Consider the following 21,441-nt stretch of genomic DNA (forward strand, 5'->3'; position numbering starts at 1 on the left):
AAGAATAATTTGATATTAAGCGAAGAATTCACGACATAGAAGGACAAAAAAGTCTTATACTTTTCCCCTAGGACTAAGGTGACCACCATGATGAAAGACCAGATTCTCATCAAGAAACCATTTGTGAAGGATTTTGATCAGGCAACGTGGGCATGCAGGTTTAAACACAGCCCCCAGCCTTCCATGCCTGGCAAGCCACTTTCTCCTATGTTCATGCATGTCTAGATTTCTCAGTGAAAAATGTAGTTAAACTCATGAAAGCCTATCTTTAAAAAATATTAAATAGCTAATCTTATAAACCCCTATACACAGTGTCACTTCACTTTTTTCGTAAAACATGCCTAGTGGAATGGCAACAACTGGGAAAAATTCAGAGCTCAGCATTTATTTATTGAAAATATCTCTTAAGTGGCTATAGGTGTTGGTTTATAAACTCCAGAAATAATTTATAAATAATTGTTTATATTTGCTTATATTAATACTTGTTTATAAACTCGATATTTTCATGTATTCATTTTTTAAGCTTTTTTTGTTAAACATGTAAATGTGATTCTTTGCAAATCTTCAATATGATTATGTTTGGGCCATCACCATCCAGTTCAAGATTTAGAACATTTCCAGCATTTCCAAATGTGCCCCTTCCCATTCCACTACACACTCCCCACCCAAGAGAACCACTGTTCTGACCTCTATTCCCACAGATTAGTTTAGCATATTCTTGAGCATATAAATGGAACCACACAGTATGTCATTTCTTGTGAAAAGATTCTGTTGCTCTACATCATGACTGGGATTAATCCATACTGTGTATAATACAGTCATAAAACAATGCAGTACTGCAGGGGAAATGAATGAACTGCAGTTCTATAAATCAATATAGACACAATCTCAAAAATATAATATAGACATGAAAAGTGATAGTTGCATAAAGTAAAAGTGAGGCAAGAGAAGAAGATAAGCATTTTTTAGGAATGAATTCCTGTGTAGTAAAACAATAAAAAAAACACATGGAAACATTTAACACAACTTCTAGAGTGATGGATACATCTGCAGGGCAGGAGGGAGGAGGATGTTCACTTTATAATTTTTTGAACTGAGCACATTACATTGTTATGTTGGTATATGTACGTATTATATATTTCACAGGAAAACAAATGAAAAACATAGTGCACAGGAAATGAGAAAGTAGGGAAAGTTAAGTACAGACACTTCCTCTGAGACATCATCTTTTTTGTCATAACCGCTTCTACCTTTATGTCACTAAGTTTGCCTTCACTAAGTTCCTCTGGCTGCAAATGTAGTTTCAAATGACAGCAGCATCAGCATTCCCATGGTCAACTATTTAATCTTTAACTGCATTTGTGTTTGACTCATTTCACCTCCACCCTTCTTACTTTTCATTTTGATTACCTGTTTATAGAATGCCACATGAGTTTATCACTGGAAACCGGGGAGGCAACACAATGACATATTTTGCTGTCTGTGGTGTGAACTGAGTAAGAGACGTGCAGTAAGAGATCAGAGAGGCTTTGAAAGAAGTGGCATGATTGGTCACTGATCATGATGCACATCTGTCACTTATATAGTGACTTTTGGACTGAGGAGCCAGCAGTGAAGTTTGCACTTTATGCAACTACTTACAGTTAATATGCCTCGATAACTGAGATTTGAGATTTGAACTGTATTTTTGGGTCACCCTCGTGTTATTTATTTAAGCCATGGTGACTGAAATTTGTACATATTGGAACAATGCAAATTGAAGACTATGTATGTATGTATGTGTATATATAACATATGTATATATTATTTAGATATATTATGTACATAAAATGTACTGTGTATACATATGCACACTAAATATACATATATACACACACACTAAATATATATATATATATATATCTCACACACACACACACAAATACATCATGGTCAACTAGAATTAATTCCAGGAATCCAAGGTTGGCTTAATATTCAAAAATCAATCAATGTAATTCATTATACTTTTTTAAAAAAGAAAAACCATATAATAATCTAAATATATACAGAAAAATATTTGACAAAACTTAATACCCATTAACGATAAAAAAAAATCTCGGCCGGGCACGGTGGCTCACCCTTGTAATCCCAGCACTTTGGGAGGCCGAGGCGGGCAGATCACGAGGTCAGGAGATCGAGACCACGGTGAAACCCTGTCTCTACTAAAAATACAAAAAATTAGCCGGGCGTGGTGGCGGGCGCCTGTAGTCCCAGCTACTCGGAGAGGCTGAGGCAGGAGAATGGTGGGAACCTGGGAGGCGGAGCTTGCAGTGAGCCGAGATCGCGCCACTGCACTCCAGCCTGGGTGACAGAGCAAGACTCCGTCTCAAAAAAAAAAAAAAACAGACTTGGAATTTAAGGGAACTTCCTCAGCCTTTTCCTTATCAGGGGCATGTATGAAAAACCTACAGCATCATACTTAATGGTATGATATTCTATATTTAGATATACTATATATTATGTATATAAAATTTACTGGATACATACATATACACACTAAATATACGTATATACATACACTGAATACTGAGTACTTTCTGAATACTGAATAACTGAATACCTTTTCCTTAATAATGGAAACAAGGGGAGGGTGTCTGTTCTCACTAGTTTTATTTAACATTGTGTTGGAGGTCTCAGCAAGTGCAAAATGGCATATAGATAGGAAAAGAAGGAACCAAATTTTATTTGCTGATGACATGGTCATATTTATAGAAAATCATAAGGAATCTTTTTTAAAAATCTCCTGGACTATTAAGTAAATTTAGCTAAGTCACAAAATACAAGATCGCTATACAAAAATTGATTATACTTTTAGATACTAGCAATGAATAATTGAAAATGAAAAAAAATTTTTTTTGAGACGGAGTCTCGTTCTGTCACCCAGGCTGGAGTGCAATGGCACGATCTTGGCTCAGGACAAACTGACGCATTTGAAGCAGCTCTCCAAATCCCATCAGGCCTCTCCCTACTCAAAAGACATCGATGGCCCTTCAGCCACATAAGGATAAAGTGCAGGTTGCCACCTGTCCACACCCGCAGTCTGTGCTCCAGGGGCTGAGAACACCGTTCAGCTCCTGGAAGGTATTTTGCCCTGCTCCTCCAGTCACCTGCAGAAGCTGCTTCCCTGCCTAACACTCTCACCTCTGCTCCTCCCTCTGCCCCTTCCTGCAGCCCTGAGCTTAGATCTCACTTTTGCACTGGGACTCCTCCTCAGGACTTCCACTGCCTCATTCACATCACCAGTTACAGCATCATTCCCGCATTAACTGCCAGTTCACCTGCCAGTCTCTCCCACAGCCTGTGAGCCACATCGGCGAAGACAGCATCTCTTGTTTTGTGTAATTTTGACTCTCTGGTTAGTCCCAACAATTTGTGGAGTGCCTAGGTGGGTGTGTGGATGGTTGGAGCTCAGGCTGGTCTGATCCCCAGCAGGGACCCAACTTGCTTTCTCTAAGATACCCCCAACCCTTACACAAATGTTCTGGTTTCCAATCGAGTGTGCCCTCCCAGCTCACCAGACACCTGTGCCAAGGTGGGGTTCAGCTTTTCTTCCCACAGAGTGAGCAGGGGCATGTGGCCACCCTTTACTTCCTTTGATAAAGTAATGAGCTCCCTCCCATTGTAGCCATTCTCTTCCTTTTGTCCAAAACAAATTTCCTTCTAATGTGGCCCAATTTCAGCACTTCTCACTCCCCCAAGGCCCTTTTTCCATCAGTTATACCCCCAGCCTTTTCTCCTTCTCCATCTCTGCCCTGCTTGAAAACATGTCCTGCATGCCCCTCTGAAAAAAACTCCTAGGTGAGCCTTTCATGCCCCCAAGTTGTTGCCTTATTCCTTACTTTTTTTTTTTTTTTTTTTTTTTTGAGACGGAGTCTTGCTCTTGTTGCTCAGGCTGGAGTGCAATGGCATGATCTTGGCTCACCGCAACCTCCGCCTCCCGGGTTCAAGTGATTCTCCTGCCTCAGCTTCCCGAGTAGCTGGGATTACAGGCATGCACCACCACGCCTGGCTAATTTTGTATTTTTGGTAGAGATGGGTTTTTCTCCATGTTGGTCAGGCTGGTCTCGAACTCCCGACCTCAGGTAATCCACCCACCTCGGCTTCCCAACGTGCTGGGATTACAGGCTTGAGCCACCATGCCCGGCCCCTCATTCTTGACCAGAGGTCTCAAGATGAGTGACCCACATCTGCCACATCGTTTCTTCTCTGCCCACTTGAACTGCACACCTGGCTGCAGCCCCACACTGCCAGGGCCAGCCTGTTCCTTCCCCTCATGCTGCTGGGTGGCTCCTAAAGGGCAGCGTGGGTGCATGGGTTGTAGGACTGTACAGTTGTAGATTCAAATTCCAGCTGCGCATGTGTCTAGCTAAGCCACCTGGTGCCGGTCACTTTCTGTTTAGGAGCCTCGGTTTCCTCATCCGTAAACTTGGGCAGATAGTAGTCCCTTGCACAGAGTTGCATAGAATTAATGAAATAATGCATTCATGTGCATACTATGTGTTCCCCATGGTCATCCTGACCCCATTCTGCTTCTTAAAGCCCTCTCCCTACTAGAACTTCAGTGACGCTGCACTAGCTCAGTGTGGCTTACAGCCTCTCCTTTGTCCCTCTTAATGCACTGAGGCCGACTAACATCGATGGAACCCTTATTATGAACCAAGCAACATCCCGCCATTTTACTTTATCAATTTATGTAGCTTTTGCTATAGATACTATAATAGTACCCACTTAACAGATGGAGGTATTAAGGCACAGGGAAGGTAATAATGACCCAGGAACATACAAGAAACAAGGGGCAGAACAAATCCTGGCAGTTTGGCGCCAGCCCCCATGCTGTCTCTAGTTCTCTGAGTGATCCAGGGTCTTTGGCTTCTCTTTCCTCCTCAAGCAACTCTCTCTTTCCCTGATCATTTATTCACACAACTTGGTGTGTTTATTTCATAAATCTCAGTGCCCAACTCACTTCGCCCTTCTGAGTTTGCCCTAAACTCCCCAGACTTACTGGCCACCTCCTCCTGACGCCCTGCTTTCATCTCAGGACCAGAGAGCCCAAACTTACGTCAAGCTCCTTCCTCTGTCTTTGAGGACTGTGATTCTGCGCTCTGTCAGCGATTTTCACTCAGCCCTATGAGGCAGTTTCCTGTGAGCTTGTTGTGTCCTGTATTAGATCATAAGCCACCAGAAGACAAGACCCTGTCCTCGTGTGCCAATCTCTGCCTCGGGCATTGTAAAGGCAGATGAAACTCTCTCTCAGATCATATTCCCTTCCCATTTCTGTTTCTGCTCAGGGTGCTATGATGTGTACTTTCTTCCTGCCTCTGAAATTCTTCCCTTGCCTCATGCCACCTGACCTCCGTCTCTCATATCCCACCCCCTCTGGTCAGGGGTGACTTCCAACCTTCTCATATTCCTCACAGTTCCCTCATTCCAACTGCCAACTGTCACCCTGGCCCCAACCTGTCACTGCTTGACCATCACGATGGCCGCCCTACCTTCCCCTTATTTTTATTTTTTAATTTTTGTGGATACATTATAGGTGTCACCCCATATATGTATTTACAAGGTCAAGAGATTTTTTTTTTTTTTGAGACAGAGTCTCGCTCTGTCGCCCAGGCTGGAGTGCAGTGCCGCAATCTTGGCTCACTGCAAGCTCCGCCTCCCGGGTTCACGCCATTCTCCTGCCTCAGCCTCTCCGAGTAGCTGGGACTACAGGCGCCCGCCACCACGCCCGGCTAATTTTTTGTATTTTTAGTAGAGACAGGGTTTCACCATGGTCTCGATCTCCTGACCTCGTGATCCACCCGCCTCGGCCTCCCAAAGTGCTGGGATTACAAGCGTGAGCCACCGCGCCCGGCCTCAAGAGATGTTTTGATACAGGCATGCAATGAGTAACAATCATATCATAGAGAATGGGGTATCCATCCCCACAAGCATTTATCCTTTGTGTTACGAACAGTCCTATTATGCTCTTTCAGTTATTTTTAAATGTACAATTAAATTATTATTGAGTCTAGTCACCCTGTTGTGCTATCAAATACTAGCTCTTATTCATTCTTTTAAACTATTTTTTGTACCCATTAACCATCCCTACCTACCCTTCACACCCTCACTATCCTTCCTAGCCTCTGGTAATTATCCTTCTACTTTCTATCTCCATGAGTTCAATTGTTTTTTTATTTTTGGATCTCACAAATACGTGAGAACATGTGATGTTTGTTTTTCTGTGCCTTGTTTATTTCACTTAACATAATCATCTCCAATTCCATCCATGCTGTTGCAAATGACTGGATCTCATTCTTTTTTATGGCTGAATAGTACTCCGTTATGTATATGTACCACATTTTCTTTATCCATTCATCTGTTGATGGACACTTAGGTTGCTTCCAAATCTTGGCTACTGTGAACAGTGCAACAACAAACATGACAATGCAGATATCTCTTCAATATATTGATTTCCTTTCTTTGGGGTATATACCTAGCAGTGGGATTGATGAATCATATGGTAGCTCTATTTTTAGTTTTTTTGAGGAAGCTCCAAACTGTTCTCCATAGTGATTGTACTAATTTACATTCCCACCAACAGTATACAGGGGTTCCCTTTTCTCCACATCCTCGCCAGCATTTGTTATTGTCCGTCTTTTGTATAAAAGCCATTTTAACTGGGATGAGATAACATCTCGTTGTAGTTTTGATTTGCATTTCTCTGATAATCAATGATGTTGAGCACGTTTTCATATGCCTGTTTGCCATTTGTATGTCTTTTTTTGAGAAATGTCTATTCACATCTTTTGCCCATTTTTGATCAGATTATTAGATTTTTTTTCTCCAGAGTTGTTTGAGCTTCTTATATATTCTGGTTATTAATCCCTTGTCAGATGGGTAGTTTGCAAATATTTTCTCCCATTCTGTGGGTTGTCTCTTCACTTTGATTGTTTTCTTTGCTGTGCAGAAGGTTTTTAACTTGACGTGATCCCATTTGTCCATTTTTGCTTTGGTTGTCTGTGCTTGTGGGGTATTGCTCAGGAAATTTTTGCCCAGACCAATGTCCTGGAGATTTTCCCCAATGTTTTCTTATAGTAGTTTCATAGTTTCAGGTCTTAGATTTAAGTCTTTAATCTATTTTGATTTGATTTTTGTATATGGCAGGAGAAATGGGTCTAGTTTCAGTCTTCTGCCTATGGATATCCAGCTTTCCCAGCACCATTCACTGAAAAGAGTGTCTTTTCCCCAGTGTATGTTCTTGGGGCCTTTGTCAAAAATGAGTTCAATGTAGGTGTGTGGATTTGTTTCTGGGCTCTGTATTCTATTCGATTGGTCTATGTGTCTGTTTTTATGCCAGTACCATGTTGTTTTGGTTACTATAGCTCTGCAGTATAATATGAAGTCAGGTAATATGATTCTTCCAGTTTTGTTCTTTATCTCAGAACAGCTTTGGCATTCTGGGTATTTTGTGGTTCCATATAAACTTTAGGATTTTTTTTTTTATTTCAGTGAAGAATGTCATTGGTATTTTAACGGGGATTGCATTGAATCTATAGATTGCTTTTGGTAGCATGGACATTTTAATGATATTGATTCTTCCAATCCATTAACATGGAATATCTTTCCATTTTGGGGGTATTCTTCAATTTCTTTCATCAATGCTTCATGGTTTTCATTACAGAGATCTTTCACTTGTTTGGTTAATTCCTAGGTATTTAGTTTTATGTGTGGCTATTGTAATGGGACTACTTTTTAAATTTCTTTTTCAGATTGTTCACTGTTGGCATATAGGCATGCTACTGATTTTTGTATGTTGATTTTATATCCTGCTACTTTACTGAATTTGTTTATCAGTTCTAATAGTTTTTTGTGGAGTCTTTAGGTTTTTCCAAATGTAAGATCGTATCATTGCAAAGAAGGATAATTTGACACCTTACGTTCCAGTTTGGATGTCCTTTATTTATTTCTCTCGTCCGATTGCTCTAACTAGGACTTCCAGTACTATGTCGAATTGCAGCGGTGAAAGTAGCCACCCTTATCATGTTCTTAATCTTAAAGACTTTCAGTTTTTCCCCATTCAGTATGATATTAGCAGTGGGTTTGTCATATATGGCATTTATTATGTTGAGGTATGTTCCTTCTATACCCAGTTTTTTGAGGGTTTTTATCACGAAAGGATGCTAAATTTTATCAAATGCTTTTTCAGCATCAATGGAGTGATCATATGGTTTTTATCCTTTATTCTCTTAATATGATGTATCACATTGATTGATTTGCATATGTTGAACCATCCTTGCATCCCAAGGATAAATCCCATTTGGCCATCATGAATTATCTTTCTAATGTATTTTTTAAGTTGGTTTGCTAGTATTTTCTTGAGGATTTTTTACATTGATATTCATCAGAGATATTGGCTTGTAATTTTCTTTTTTGGATATGTCTTTTTCTGGTGTTAGTATCAGGGTAATACTGGCCTCATAGAACAAGTTTGAAAGTATTCCTTTCTCCTCTATTTTTTTGGAAAAGTTTGAGTAGGATTAGTATTAGTTCTTTTTTCTTTCTTTTTTCTTTTTTTTTTTTTTTTTGAGACAGGGTCTCACTCTGTCAATTAGGCTGGTGTGCAGTGCCATGATCCTGGCTCACTGTAACCTCCGCCTCCACCTTCTGGGTTCAAGCAGTTCTCCCACCTCCGGCTCCCCAGTAGTGGGACTGCAGTATTTTGCCACCACACCTGGATAATTTTTATATTTTTTTGGTAGAGATGGAATTTCACCATGTTGGCCAGGCTGGTCTTGAACTTCTGACCTTAAGTGATCCACCTTCCTCTGCTTTCCAAAGTGCTGGGATTACAGTCATGAACCACCACACCTGGCTGGTATCAGTTCTTCTTTAAATGTTTGGTAGAATTCAGCAGTGAAGCCACTGAGTCCCAGGCTTTTCTTTACTGGGAGAGTTCATTACAGCTTTGATCTCATTACTTGTTGTTAGTCAGTTCAGGTTTTTTATTTCTTTCTGGTTCAATATTGGTAGGTTGTATGTGTCTAGGAATTTGTCATTTCTTTTAGATTTTCCAATTTGTAGGCATATAGTTGCTCATAGTAGCCACTAATGATCCTTTGAATTTCTGCAGTATCAGTTGTAATGTCTCCTTTTTCATTTCTGATTTATTTGGATCTTCTCTTTTTTTTTTTTCAGTCTTGCTAAAGGACTGTCCGTTTTGTTTAGATTCACTTATCTTTACCTTTGAGCACTAATTCTAATCTGACTGGTAACAGCAAATGGTTATACAAAGACATGAGAGTCTTTCTTGTGTTCCTTCTTTATTTTGAAATTGTGGCTCTGGGCTGCTGGCCAACAGCCTCAGATGGATTCCCACAGCTGGATGTTCTCATTTCACAGGATCCAAATCCCAGCCCAGGCCTCAACCCTTCACATCTTGATAGTCACAATAGTACCCATGACTCTTTCACGATTTAAGACCCTTACTGTATACTTGAAGATACAATTACAAAAATAAATCTGCATGCAAAACAAAGTGTGTCTTTTGGGAATAACAAAATGGGCCTATATAATCAACCTCTCAGTTTAAAAATAAATGTTGAGTACCTCCTACATGCCAGTCACTGTTCTGTATAGAGCTGTGAACAAAATGGACAAAGTCTCAGCTCTCGTGGAAATTATATGTGTGGGTGCTGGAGTAGCATGAACAATGAGTACACAGATGACATGTCCATCCCCGAGTGGGCAGAGTTCTAGAAACTATCAAAAACTGAGATGACCTGCCTGTGTGCTGACTTCTCCCTCCTTCTGGAAGCAAGCTTTGATGAAAAAGAACACGAACTAAAAATGTTACAAATGTTTAACACACCCATTTCTCCCTTCGAAGGCTAAGATGAATTGGATCAAATCTTGAGAAGAGTCATTGTAACTGCCATGTCCCAGGGAACAGCTCGGTCCCCAGAGGCTGCTCTTGTCTTCAGACCTTATCTTACCCAAAGCCTCTCCCAAAGAGTATCTGAGTTACAAAGAAAACGAGGTTTGCTTCAGCCCTTGCCATGGCCTAGCCGTATATTTTACTACTTTTTGTCTCTCTAGATTTGCCTATTCTGGATTCTTCGTATAAATGGAATCATACAATAGGTGGCCTTTTGTGTCTGACTTGTTTTACTTAGCATGTTTTCAAGGTTTATTCCTGTTGTAGCATATTCAGTACTTCATTCATTTTTATTGCCAAATAATATTTCATTGTATAGATATACCACATTTTGTTTATCCACTCATTTGTTAATGGACATTTAGGTTATTTCTACCTTTTGATTATTAGGAACAGAGCTGCTATAAATATTATTAAAAACTCGCATATATTTATGCAAGTTTTTGTGTGGACATATGTTTTTAATTATCTTGGGTATGTACCTAGGAGTAAAATTGCTGGATCATATAGCAACTCAATATTTAACTTTCCAAGACACCAAGAATCTGTTTTCCAAATGGTTGCACCATTTTACAATCTGATCAGTAATGTATAAGGGTTCCAATTTCTTCACATCCTCACCAACATTTGTCATGAGCATCTGCTCTTTTCTTCCCCAAATTATCTTTTTTCTCAGATCCCTCCCTTTTTGCTCTGGCTCATAAAATACCTCTAAGTGTTGTTGAAATGCCAAGATTAATTTGAATCAAAGCTTGGGCACTCGCATGGGGAAAGAGAACCCAGCAAGGTTCTTGCTTTTGTATTTGCTCTTCTGACTCACGCCCACCAAAAACCTCATTGCTCACTTTCCATATCAGGTATTCTTCATCAGATTCAAGCTCTGTTAGAGATCGTCTCTGAGAGACACCCACCATCTGTCTTTTTGAAGTCAAGCTTATATTTTCTGAACAAAAGAAAATCCAGCTTTAAGCTTCTCCAGCTCTGGTTAGTTTCATTCAGGACTCTTTCTCCTCTTAGTGTTTTACAAAAGACCTTGTCAAATGTTGAGCTATTTGCAATCTCTTTCTCCTAGTATCTTCTTCTCTCTCTTTTCCTGTGTTTTTAATCTGCTGATTTTCTACTTGCATTTGGTTGATTCTTCAAGCCTTGTGATTGCATCTTTATGTCTAGTCCCTTCCTCGGAGGCTTTGTTTTCTACGCTGGTACTTCCAAATAAGGTCTTTATTGCTCTAACTTATCTTCATACTGCTAATATTATTAGAACTTCTTTGCTTTATTTTAAAGTATCTTTAAACTGTTCCTCAGTGAACTAGATATCATTTTATCTTGAAGACAAGAGGCTTCCCCAGAAGAAATTGACACCCTGCATTGCAGGCTTCCAAATCATTTTAAGAAAAACAATCCCTCCTAAGGTCTTTAGACAGGGGGTTCAGGATTATGGAGACTGTACCCATGTCCAGTATAAAGGATGGAGGGGAAGGAATATTAACCAAAGCAGCCTTGATGCCAGGCCCCAGTCTGTTAAGAGAAAATTTTTTGAAAGTTCCCCAATTCACATTGGAGCCACATTCAACATGCTTTATAGGTGTTGAAACAATCTCAGAGGGGCTGATTGACTGGGTCTGTCTGACTCTAAAGTTCTTTCTGTTGCACCTTGCTGCCTCCCCAAGTGAGACAACGGGAAGCTGAGCTCTAAGTTGTGGGGTCTCCACAATCATCATGAAACACCAACCAAACATATGTATATATGCATATATAATGGTGTATGATATATATTGCATGATGAAAAGATGACTTTTTTTTTTTTAAAGCTAAAAGTCCCTGAATAAATCTTACAGGGAAATTTTAAGAGTTCAGTGAAAAAATTAGTGTTTGTAAAATGCTTAACACAGAGCTTGGTCCACAGAAAGTGCTCAATAAAAGGAGCTGCTATATACTATTATTAATAACTATTATTAATCCTCATCATCACCATTGTCAAAACAAGGCTCGCAGACTTAAACTGCACATATGTTATAAGAAAAGGTGCTAAAACCCAAATCCTGGACTATTAGCTACATATTCCACTATCTTTCAACTAAACTGTACGGCTCTTACTGGGTAAATGTAGCCAAGTAAAACATGGTCTTCTATTAGTGTGGGTAATATGTTCATTTTAAGATAGCGTCAAATCCATGATCAGTCTGACTCCGTGCGGGGAAGCCCTCTCTGCGTTGCATTTGGGAAGGGGCCTCCCTTGCTGCTGTGGATCTTCTTCTCCTCTCGCTGGATCTTGTTCTCCTCTCCCGGTTGGAGGACCCCATTCCTGAGCAGCCGCTGGACGAAACCCGGCCCTGGGATCCCGCGAGGTCCCCGGGAGGCGCCTCAAAAGCCAGCCTGGAACCCCGCAGCGGGGCAGGGGAGAATTCTGGGCCCGGGCTTGGGTCCCAGTCCCCCGGGCATCACCTAATGTCACCACCCCTCTCCCCGGGCCCCCCCGAAGGCATCAAGCCAGGCCCCTCTTCACTGCCTCCACCGCGCCCTCCTGTCCCTCCTCCTTTCCTCGCCTTCGCGCGGGACGAAGTGGCCGGCGATGTCCCGAAAGCGGGGCGTCGGTGCCTCCCCCTCGGCGCCCCAGCTCGGCTTGCGGTGACCCTGCAGCCCAGGGCGGCAGCCAGGGGCTCCCCACACCGAGCATCCAAAGAGCCAGGCGTCGAAAGCCGTCCGTCCCTGTCAGCGGGGCAGGCGGGCCGGAGCCAGGTCCCAGCGCCTCCCAAGGCGGGGGCAGGGGGCGGCCCTCATACCTGGAGCCGCGGACACCTGGGCGGAACCCCAAGCCGCAGCGACAGAACGGCTCTTTGGAAATCAGATTACTGGGATCCTGGTTTTCTCTGCATTCATTTCCCTTCTTGTTCCCGAGTTCCACCAAGAGGAATTGAGGTCCGGCCCTTTCAGCGGCGCAACTGGGTTAACTGGGGAGCTCTGGGGACCCGGCCTAGACTGGGACATTGCCCGGGGAGGAGCATGGCCCTGTGGTTAGCGCGGAGCGGTTATCAGGCATGACCTCAAAGGGAGGGGAAGACCGTCCTCCTCCGACGCGGAGACCCCTCCCTTCCACAGGGACCCCCAGCCCCCGCCCCACTGTCTCCAGTTGCCAGCCCCATGCAGCATTATGATGGCCTCCAAAACGCACAGACAGACACCTGGGCCCCCGCGTTAAAGCTCTGTCCACATCACACCCTAAGGGTGGGCTCTCCTGGGGGTCTGTCCACCCTTGGGAGGATGTGACCAGAAGAGGACAGCTCCCGGCAGCGTCTGGACAGAGAATTCCAGAGTCTTTAGCAGCCAGCAGGAGGGACACAGGCTGAGAGAGCACAGCCCTGGGCCCTCAGGATTTACCATCCATTGGGAAGGTGGGGGTCCCCAGCAGAGCTAGAGCCAAGCTCTCTAAAGTGTGGAGCTCTTGCTGGGGGCGAAGGGCACATTGTCTCTTTCCCTGCCTGTCTCACTTACCTGAAGGGTTTCTCTGCCCCGCCCCGCCCCCACCCCATATTTAATTTTTCACTCTCCCTTCATTCCTCTGCATCCTCCCTTCTTGCCTCATTCCTTGCATATCTACAGGGGTGCTCCATCTCTTCTCTCCCCTAGCATGTCCTTAGTAATAATAATAATAAAACAGCTTACTTAGCACCTGCTGTGAGATGAAGACTTGTGAGTGCTTTACATAGATGAACTCAATCTCTATAACAACCTCATCCTGTACGCATTTGTATCACCCTTGTGATGAGGAATTGAGGTCCCCAGAGATTACGTGTTTGCCAAGGGTCACACAACTATCAGAGCTGGGGCATGAACCCTCACACACTGTCTGGCTCCAGGGTCTGGTCCCTTAATCACTGTCTGCTGGGCTCTTTTCCACTTTTGGATTTGATTGAAGCAGCAGAATCTTCATATGGACTACAGGAGTCTTAAAGCAAGCTTCACCTATTCTCTGGACCCTATGATCTCTGCATCTTCGTGGCCATGCTTATAACCCATGTTGCTTTGAGTTTACATGTCATCTCGGCATTTGCTAAGGTCCTATTCGAACTTTCCAGTCTTGAGGCAGACTCCTTAGAAGGAGTTAAGAGAATAGCAAGGGTAAGCAGTGCCCCTGTGTGGCCAAAATGGTGGCAGGAAAACCAATGAGAAAACACAAAGGCAAATCCACGAATATGAGGGTCAGTTCTAGGTTTAGCCTCCCCTTTACAAGTTTCTCCTGCACTTTCCACCCCAGAAAGTCTGGCTTTGATTTTGTTTTGGACATGGCAATTTATACTCACTTTTTATCCGGTATTCTCTCACTTCATGTGGATTGGAGCCCCAGATGTGCCCAGTCTCAGATTTGAGTCTGTCCTAGCCATAGAACACCAGTTCCCTCAAGGAGAGAGGTGGAGTCAAGATCAGGACCAACAGGACATCAAAGTTCAGGGCTCTCTGATGAATTCAAGGAGATTCTTATTTAATCCATTCTCCATAGGAAACATCGACTTCTGGAAGAGGTTGGTGTGGGCTGCCTGGGAAAGGAGGTTTGGCATCATATGTTGGCCGGTGGTGTTCTGCTCTGGCTATCTTAACATCAAGGTATAGCGAGGTTCTGTCCTCAGACCCAACTGAGTTCCCATCATCCCCCACACCATGCCACCCATCAGTGAGTACAACCTGTAGGGATGCCCTGGAGGCCAAAGTTCCCCTAAGTGCTGGGCTTTCAGCTTCTCTTCCCAGAACATCAGACTGATTTAGCTTTGGAATAACTTGGAATTGCAGACTGAGCATTCTGCGTGTTATTTCTGAGAATTCTGGTAATATTGCAGGGTAACCTGAAATGGGCTGCCCTCCGGTAGGGTTATTGGGCAGAGTAAGGGTCAGGATGGAAGTCTGCCACTTTAGCTGAGGCCAATTTATTATTTATTTAGTTATTTATTTAGAGACAAAGTCTCGCTGTGTCACCCAGGCTGGAGTGCAGTGGCGCGATCTCAGGTCACTGCAACCTCCACCCACCAGGCTCGAGTGTTCTCATGCCTCAGTCTCCCGAGTGGCTGGGACTACAGGCATGCACCACCACGCCCAGCTAATTTTTGTATTTTTAGTAGAGACAGGGTTTTGCCATGTTGGACAGGCTGGTCGTGAACTCCTGGCTTCAAATGATCCACCAGCCTCAGCCTCCTAATGTGCTGGGCTTACAGGCGTGAGGCACCGCACCCAGCCAAGAAATTTAAGTACATTTTCCTTCTATTTATATTTTGTAAGGGGCAGAACCAGGATTTGGACCCAGGTGTCTAACTCTGGAAGCTAAAAGCTTTCCATTATAACAAGTTGCCTCACCTGAGCCCAACTTAAAATCAGGTGATCCCAGGTATACTGGACTCCAAAAGGAGTCATTGCTATTTTCCTCCTATTGTATTTGTTATTGTGATTATTTAAGTTTAGAAAAAGAAAGAGCCAAAAAGCTCAGGCGAGGAGCAGACAAGACACAAGGAATTTTGAGTTCTGCCTGGGGAAGGAGCAGGGCACATGAGTCACCTTCCCCTCTAGACACAGGACTGCAATAGGATAATCCTCTCCCAACTTCCAAATAGAAGTGGCCAAATTTAGTGGCAGGAGGAGCTAGGGGCAATGTGATTGCAACTCCCACCTCCATCCAGAGAACTGGCCCTAAAGCACCTCACCTGCTGTTTCACAGAGAGGCTCGTGGTGTCCAGCATCACCTGAGAGCTTCTTAGTAATACAGAATCTTAGGCCCCACACCCAACCCACTGAAACAGAACGTGCATTTTAACAAGATCCCCAGGTGATCCTCATGTACATTACAGTTTGAGAAGTGCCTAGAACTTGACCCTTCATCTCGTTATAACTCAGTACCTTCACTTGTGAATCAGGCACAATAGCACCTGCTTGACTCACCACTCCTGGCTGTATGAGGATCAGAGAGGACAGTGTAGGAAGTTAGAGACAGAGGTGTTCAGGATGTTATCTCTTGTGCCCCCTCTACCTTCTGCCACTGCCATGGAAGCCTAATCTCTCTTTCAGAGGGAGAAGACTAGCAGGTGGCTCTTCTCTGGAAGAGCAGAGGAAATCAGGGACCCTCCACAGCCCATCCTCCATGGCCCCTGGGGGAATCTCTGAAGCTTCTAGCTTTTCAACTGAAGTTTAGGCTGTAATTGACATGTGTAATCCAGTAGAGAGAATTTTGCAGAAATAAATATGAAGCTTTTATTTGGGTTTTTTAAAAATCAAATTAGGCTGGGTGCTGTGGCTCACGCCTATAATCCCAGCACTTTGGGAGGCGGAGGCAGGTGGATCACCTGAGGTCAGGAGTTTGAAACCAGCCTGGCGAACATGGCAAAACCCCCTCTTTATTAAAAATACAAAAATTAGCCAGGCATAGTGGTGCATGGCTGTAATCACAGCTACTCAGAAGGCTGAGGCAGGAGAATCTCTTGAACTCGGGAGGCAGAAGTTGCAGTGAGTGGAGATCGCACCACTGCACTCCCGCCTGCGTGACAGGGCAAGACCCTGTCTCAAAAAAAAAAAAAAAATCAAATTATATAACAAATTATTTATGTGTATATATATAGATATTAGGTTGGTACAAAAGTAATTGCTGTTTTTGCATTGTTAGAATTTTCCGTTTGATATTGGAATAAAACATAATGCAAGAAAAGATAAAATTAAGAACATAATTCTTAAGTTATTTACGTTTAAGAACGTAAAGAAATGTGGTTACCTTATACATCATTTTAATGGGCATTTCTCGCTTTATGTTTTTTTGCTGGTTTATTTTATGTTTATTTTAGACTATGGAAATAATGTTAGACAAAAAGCAAATTCGAGTGATTTTCTCATTTGAGTTCAAAATGGGTTGTAAGACAGCAGAGACGACTCGCAACATCAGCAATGCATTTGGCCCAGAAACTGGTAACAAACATACAGTGCGGTGGTGGTGCAAGAAGTTTTGCAAAGGAGACAAGAGCCTTGAAGATGAGGAGTGTAGTGGCCAGCCGTCGGAAGTTGACAACGACCAACTGAGAGCAATCATTGAAGCTCATCCTCTTACAACTACATGAGAAGTTGTCGAAAAACTCAGCGTCGACCATTCTACTGTTGTTCGGCACTGAAAGCAAATGGGAAAGATGAAAAACCTCGATAAGTGGGTGCCTCATGAGCGGAGTGAAAGTTTAAAAAAAAAAATCATCGTTTTGAAGTGTCGTCTTCTCTTATTCTACGCAACAGCAACGAACCATTTCTCAATCGGATTGTGATGTGCGACGAAAAGTCGATTTTATACGACAACTGGCAATGACCACCTCAGTGACTGGACCCAGAAGAAGCTCCAAAGTACTTCCCAAAGCCAAACTTGCACCAAAAAAAAAAGGTCATGGTCACCGTTTGGTGGGCTGCTGCTGGTCTGATCCACTATAGCTTTCTGAATCCCAGCGAAACCATTACATCTGAGAAGTATGCTCAGCAAATCGATGAGATGCACCAAAAACTGCAATGCCTGCAGCCGGCACTGGTCAACAGAAAGAGCCCAATTCCTCTCCACGACAACGCCCAACCGTATGTCGCACAACCAACACTTCAAACAAAAGTTGAAGGAATTGGGCTACAAAGTTTTGTCTTATCTGCGGTATTCACCTGACCTCGCGTCAACTGACTACCACTTCTTCAAGCATCTCCACAACTTTTTGCAAGGAAAACTCTTCCACAACCAGCAGGATGCAGAAAATGCTTTCTAAGAGTTCAAATCTTGAAGTATGGATTTTTACACTACAGCAATAAACAAACTTATTTCTCATTGGCAAAAATGTGTTGATTGTAATGGTTCCTATTTTTTACGAATAAAGATGTGTTTGAGCCTAGTTATAATGATTTCAAATTCATGGTCTGAAACTGCAATTACCTTTGCACCAGCCATATATATATATATATATATATATATATATATATATATAATGTATTTCTAATAAAACATTTTCCTGCTCTTTCTCCAGTGCCTAGAATAGTGCCTGGCACATAGTAGGGGCTCAGTAAAATTTGCTGAACTAATGAATGGGCTCTATGAATCTTATCAATGTTCTAAAAGCTAGCATTTTATAGATAAGGAACTGAAACATCAAAAAGTTAACTTCCATAAGTCCCATAGCTAATTTCTTTATCTGTAAAAGGGGCGTATAAATATTGCCTTTCTCATTATTATGGGGAGTAAATGATTGCCATATAACACCTTAGGGAGTATGTCTGGCTCAGTGTTCATGCTCACAACTGTCTATGGGCTGGGCACAGTAGCTCATGCCTGCAATCTCAGCACTTTGAAAGGCCGAGGCAGGTGGATCACAAGGTCAGGAATTCAAGACCAGCCTGGCCAACATGGTGAAACCCTGTCTCTACTAAAAAATACAAAAATTAGCTGGGCGTGGTGGTGGGCGCCTGTAATCCCAGCTCCTTGGGAGGCTGAGGCAGGAGAATCGCTTGAACCTGGGAGGCAGAGGTTGCAGTGAGCCAAGATCGCACCATTGCACTCCAGCCTGGGTGACTGGAGTGCAATCGACTCGGCCTCCCAAAGTGCTGGGATTACAGATGTGAGCCACCAAGCCCAGCCCTAAAAATTCCTTTCCATTGATGCTTCCACTCAAACTACCATCCCATTTCTCTCCTTTTACCGTCTTTTAGAACTCCTTTTCAAAAAAATAGGTCTGAAAATTAATCTATGCTGTTAGAAGTAAATAAATCAGTTATTCATCAAGCTATATGTATTTATGTGCACTTTGAAATATATACAGATACATATTACTTTAGTGAAAAGTTAAGAGAGAGAGTAGCTTAACTAACTTCCTTCTCTCTAGTTTTCCTTCCCTCCTCTCCCATTCAATCATTATTCTCCTTTGCAAATTGGCTTCCATGCACAGTGTCAAAACCGTGGCCCCTGCCACATCTCAGCTTCCTCACTATACACTGTCACCATGCTGTCCTGACATTCTCCTGTCTCCAGTGTCCACTTGATGGTTCGAGTTCTTTGTCCACTTTATGAGTCTTGCTTTTCATAGGGCTATATACACCTGGGCAGCCTTTCCTCGCTATCTGTGCCTGCTAATGTTCTGCCCCTTTGTCGAGATCTGACTCAATTCTGCCCCTTTGTCAAGATCTAGCACCTCCTCCTGGAAGTCTTCTCTGGTTTGCCTAATTCTACATCATCATTGCTCACTTAGCACTTTGGGATAGTGCCTCTTGTGGGCCAGGTAATGGAATACCTTCAGCCCTGCATTAGTTATTTGTTTAATATCAAGTTTTGCTATTTGTATCACAAGAAATACAGACTCATTTAAGATTTACTTCAAGTATCTGAGGTTGTATAAGGGTAACATCTTACCACCTTTCCATCTGAGAATTTGTCTTCTAGGAATAGAAAATAGTAATGGATTCTTGACCATTGTTTCTAAGCAAAGCATGCCAGAGCTCATGTCACCCTTTCTAGTAAGAAGTTGTGAGTGTGCCCTGAAGAATTATAATCAAAATGCGTAAAGATCCCTCCCCTACCTCCATTTAAAGTTCTTTTGTTTAGGGATCCTCCTGGCTCATCTGAAAGCTCCCTAATTTAAGGGACAAGTCTTTTTTCCCTTAAAAAGTTTGCCTGGGTTTAACTCCTCCTCTTCTCCCACTTTCTGCAGAGTCAATGGATTTAGCCTTGAGAAGATTCTGCCCTGTGTCCTGGGGCAAGTGATGAAGGTCTCCAGCTCCCAGTCTGACTCACAAGAGTAGGTAGCCTTCTGTAGAAGTTGAATTATAGACTGTGGCCCCTCCCCCGTTTTCTACCAACAGTATGAATGAGCAACACCAGACTGGACCTCAAGAATGTTTTTCCAATTGGAATTTCTCTTCTCTGACAGAGAATTGAAAGCAGCTGTAGTAAAATCTAGGCATGATGATCTACGTTGGGCACTGCACGAGCACTCCTCATTCAACAAGGAGCCGTTCACGTCAGAGACATTTTATTATTCTGATAATTTTTATATGTTTATTTTTATTTTGTTTATTGGAAAGATTGACGATTTGTATGTTTCTTACAACTTCCCAGCAGATGGCAGTAAAGTGTCTTGTTGTAAGACGTTTACTATCTTTTTTTCGGCGTCCATTTACAAAGGAAAAATGAGTCAGTATTCAAAATCAACATGTCTAACATCATCTGAAAATAACTTTTACTTCTAAACAAGAAATCACTTTATCTAATGGTAGGTGAGTTTTTAAATTTTTTTAAAATCCCTATTGTTATTAGAGCTCTGGCTAATTAATATTTCATACTGCATTTCACATTATCTGCTGTGTTCGTTGCACCCAAAAGGTATTCCTGAATTCCTCATTTAAATCTACAAGAACTTTCATTATTAGATTGATCACCATCAAATGACATACACTCAAATAATCCACAAAATGAATCACATGCACATAAATTAGAGACTACCACTTCGTGATCTGGCTAATTCTATAATGGAAATTTCTTGTTGTGCATATCCTGTTAATAAAAATATTAATGCTTGATAATATTTAGCAGTTTGTTAATTATATTTTTTGTATGTTATGTACTTGTAAGTTCTGAGATAAAATGCTATTGATTTTTTGCTCAGATACTACAAAGGAGTTTTTAAAATTAATTTCAGAATCAGAAAACATGGAAGGAAATCAAAGACAATCAATTAGACTACTGAATATATTTTTGGAGAAGATAGAACTGGGGGGTAAAAAATGCTAAATTAGGATGTGAATTTAATTTCAGTATTTATGTCAGACATAACTTGAGAAAAAAGTGGAAGAGAAAAAGAAAACATTAAACTAGATTTTCTTTTCCCTATCCAGGTACTTGTCTATGTAATTTGAATTTTTGTCCATAGAACACTCTATTTGAAATTTGTCTGCAAAATGTATACATAAGAATTTTAACTTTTCATCTTATTTAACTACTATCAGTACAGGTAGGAAGTTTTCAGAAATTACTTATTCATAAATTCTTACTAATGATAAACTGACCACGCCCCTTATTATTCTACCTTAATGGTTTATGTGTTTTCTCTCTATTGCAAATTCTTCAGGGATGAAAAAAAGTATCAGCTGAAGAATAAAGATGTGAGAACGGGTTGGCAGTACTTATCACATAATACTAATAAACAGAGGGTAAATGCACTTCAACAGTGTTAAGAATTCAAAGATTTGAAATATATATAATATATTAAGTGATAAAGATGCTATGATAATGAGAAACAATATCATGTGCACGTAATATATATGACTCAGCTTTGACAAGGCAACATCTAGGGAGAAGATTATCCAGGAAACTACTAGTGCAGTGATGAAAATTGTCTTCCAGCGGGCGTGATGGCTCCCGCCTGTAATCCCAGCACTCTGAGAGGCCAAGGTGGGCGGATCACTTGAGGTCAGGAGTTTAAGTCCAGCCTGGCCAACATTGTGAAACCCCG

General features: G+C 42.0%; 1 protein-coding gene across 1 annotated transcript in view; it reads right to left on the minus strand.

The window, feature by feature from the left end:
• Nucleotides 1-16,859: 16,859 nt before the first annotated feature.
• The window catches only part of LMO2 (LIM domain only 2), a 38,454-nt gene continuing 33,872 nt past the window's right edge, over nt 16,860-21,441 (minus strand). Inside the window, exon 5 of the mRNA XM_030829455.1 lies at nt 16,860-17,087. Within this exon, the coding sequence (XP_030685315.1) occupies nt 17,072-17,087 (16 nt within the window). The 3' untranslated portion in view covers nt 16,860-17,071. The remainder of the gene's footprint in view (nt 17,088-21,441) is intronic.

Source organism: Nomascus leucogenys, chromosome 15 (genome assembly GCF_006542625.1).
Source record: "Nomascus leucogenys isolate Asia chromosome 15, Asia_NLE_v1, whole genome shotgun sequence".
NCBI classification, from domain to species: domain Eukaryota; kingdom Metazoa; phylum Chordata; class Mammalia; order Primates; family Hylobatidae; genus Nomascus; species Nomascus leucogenys.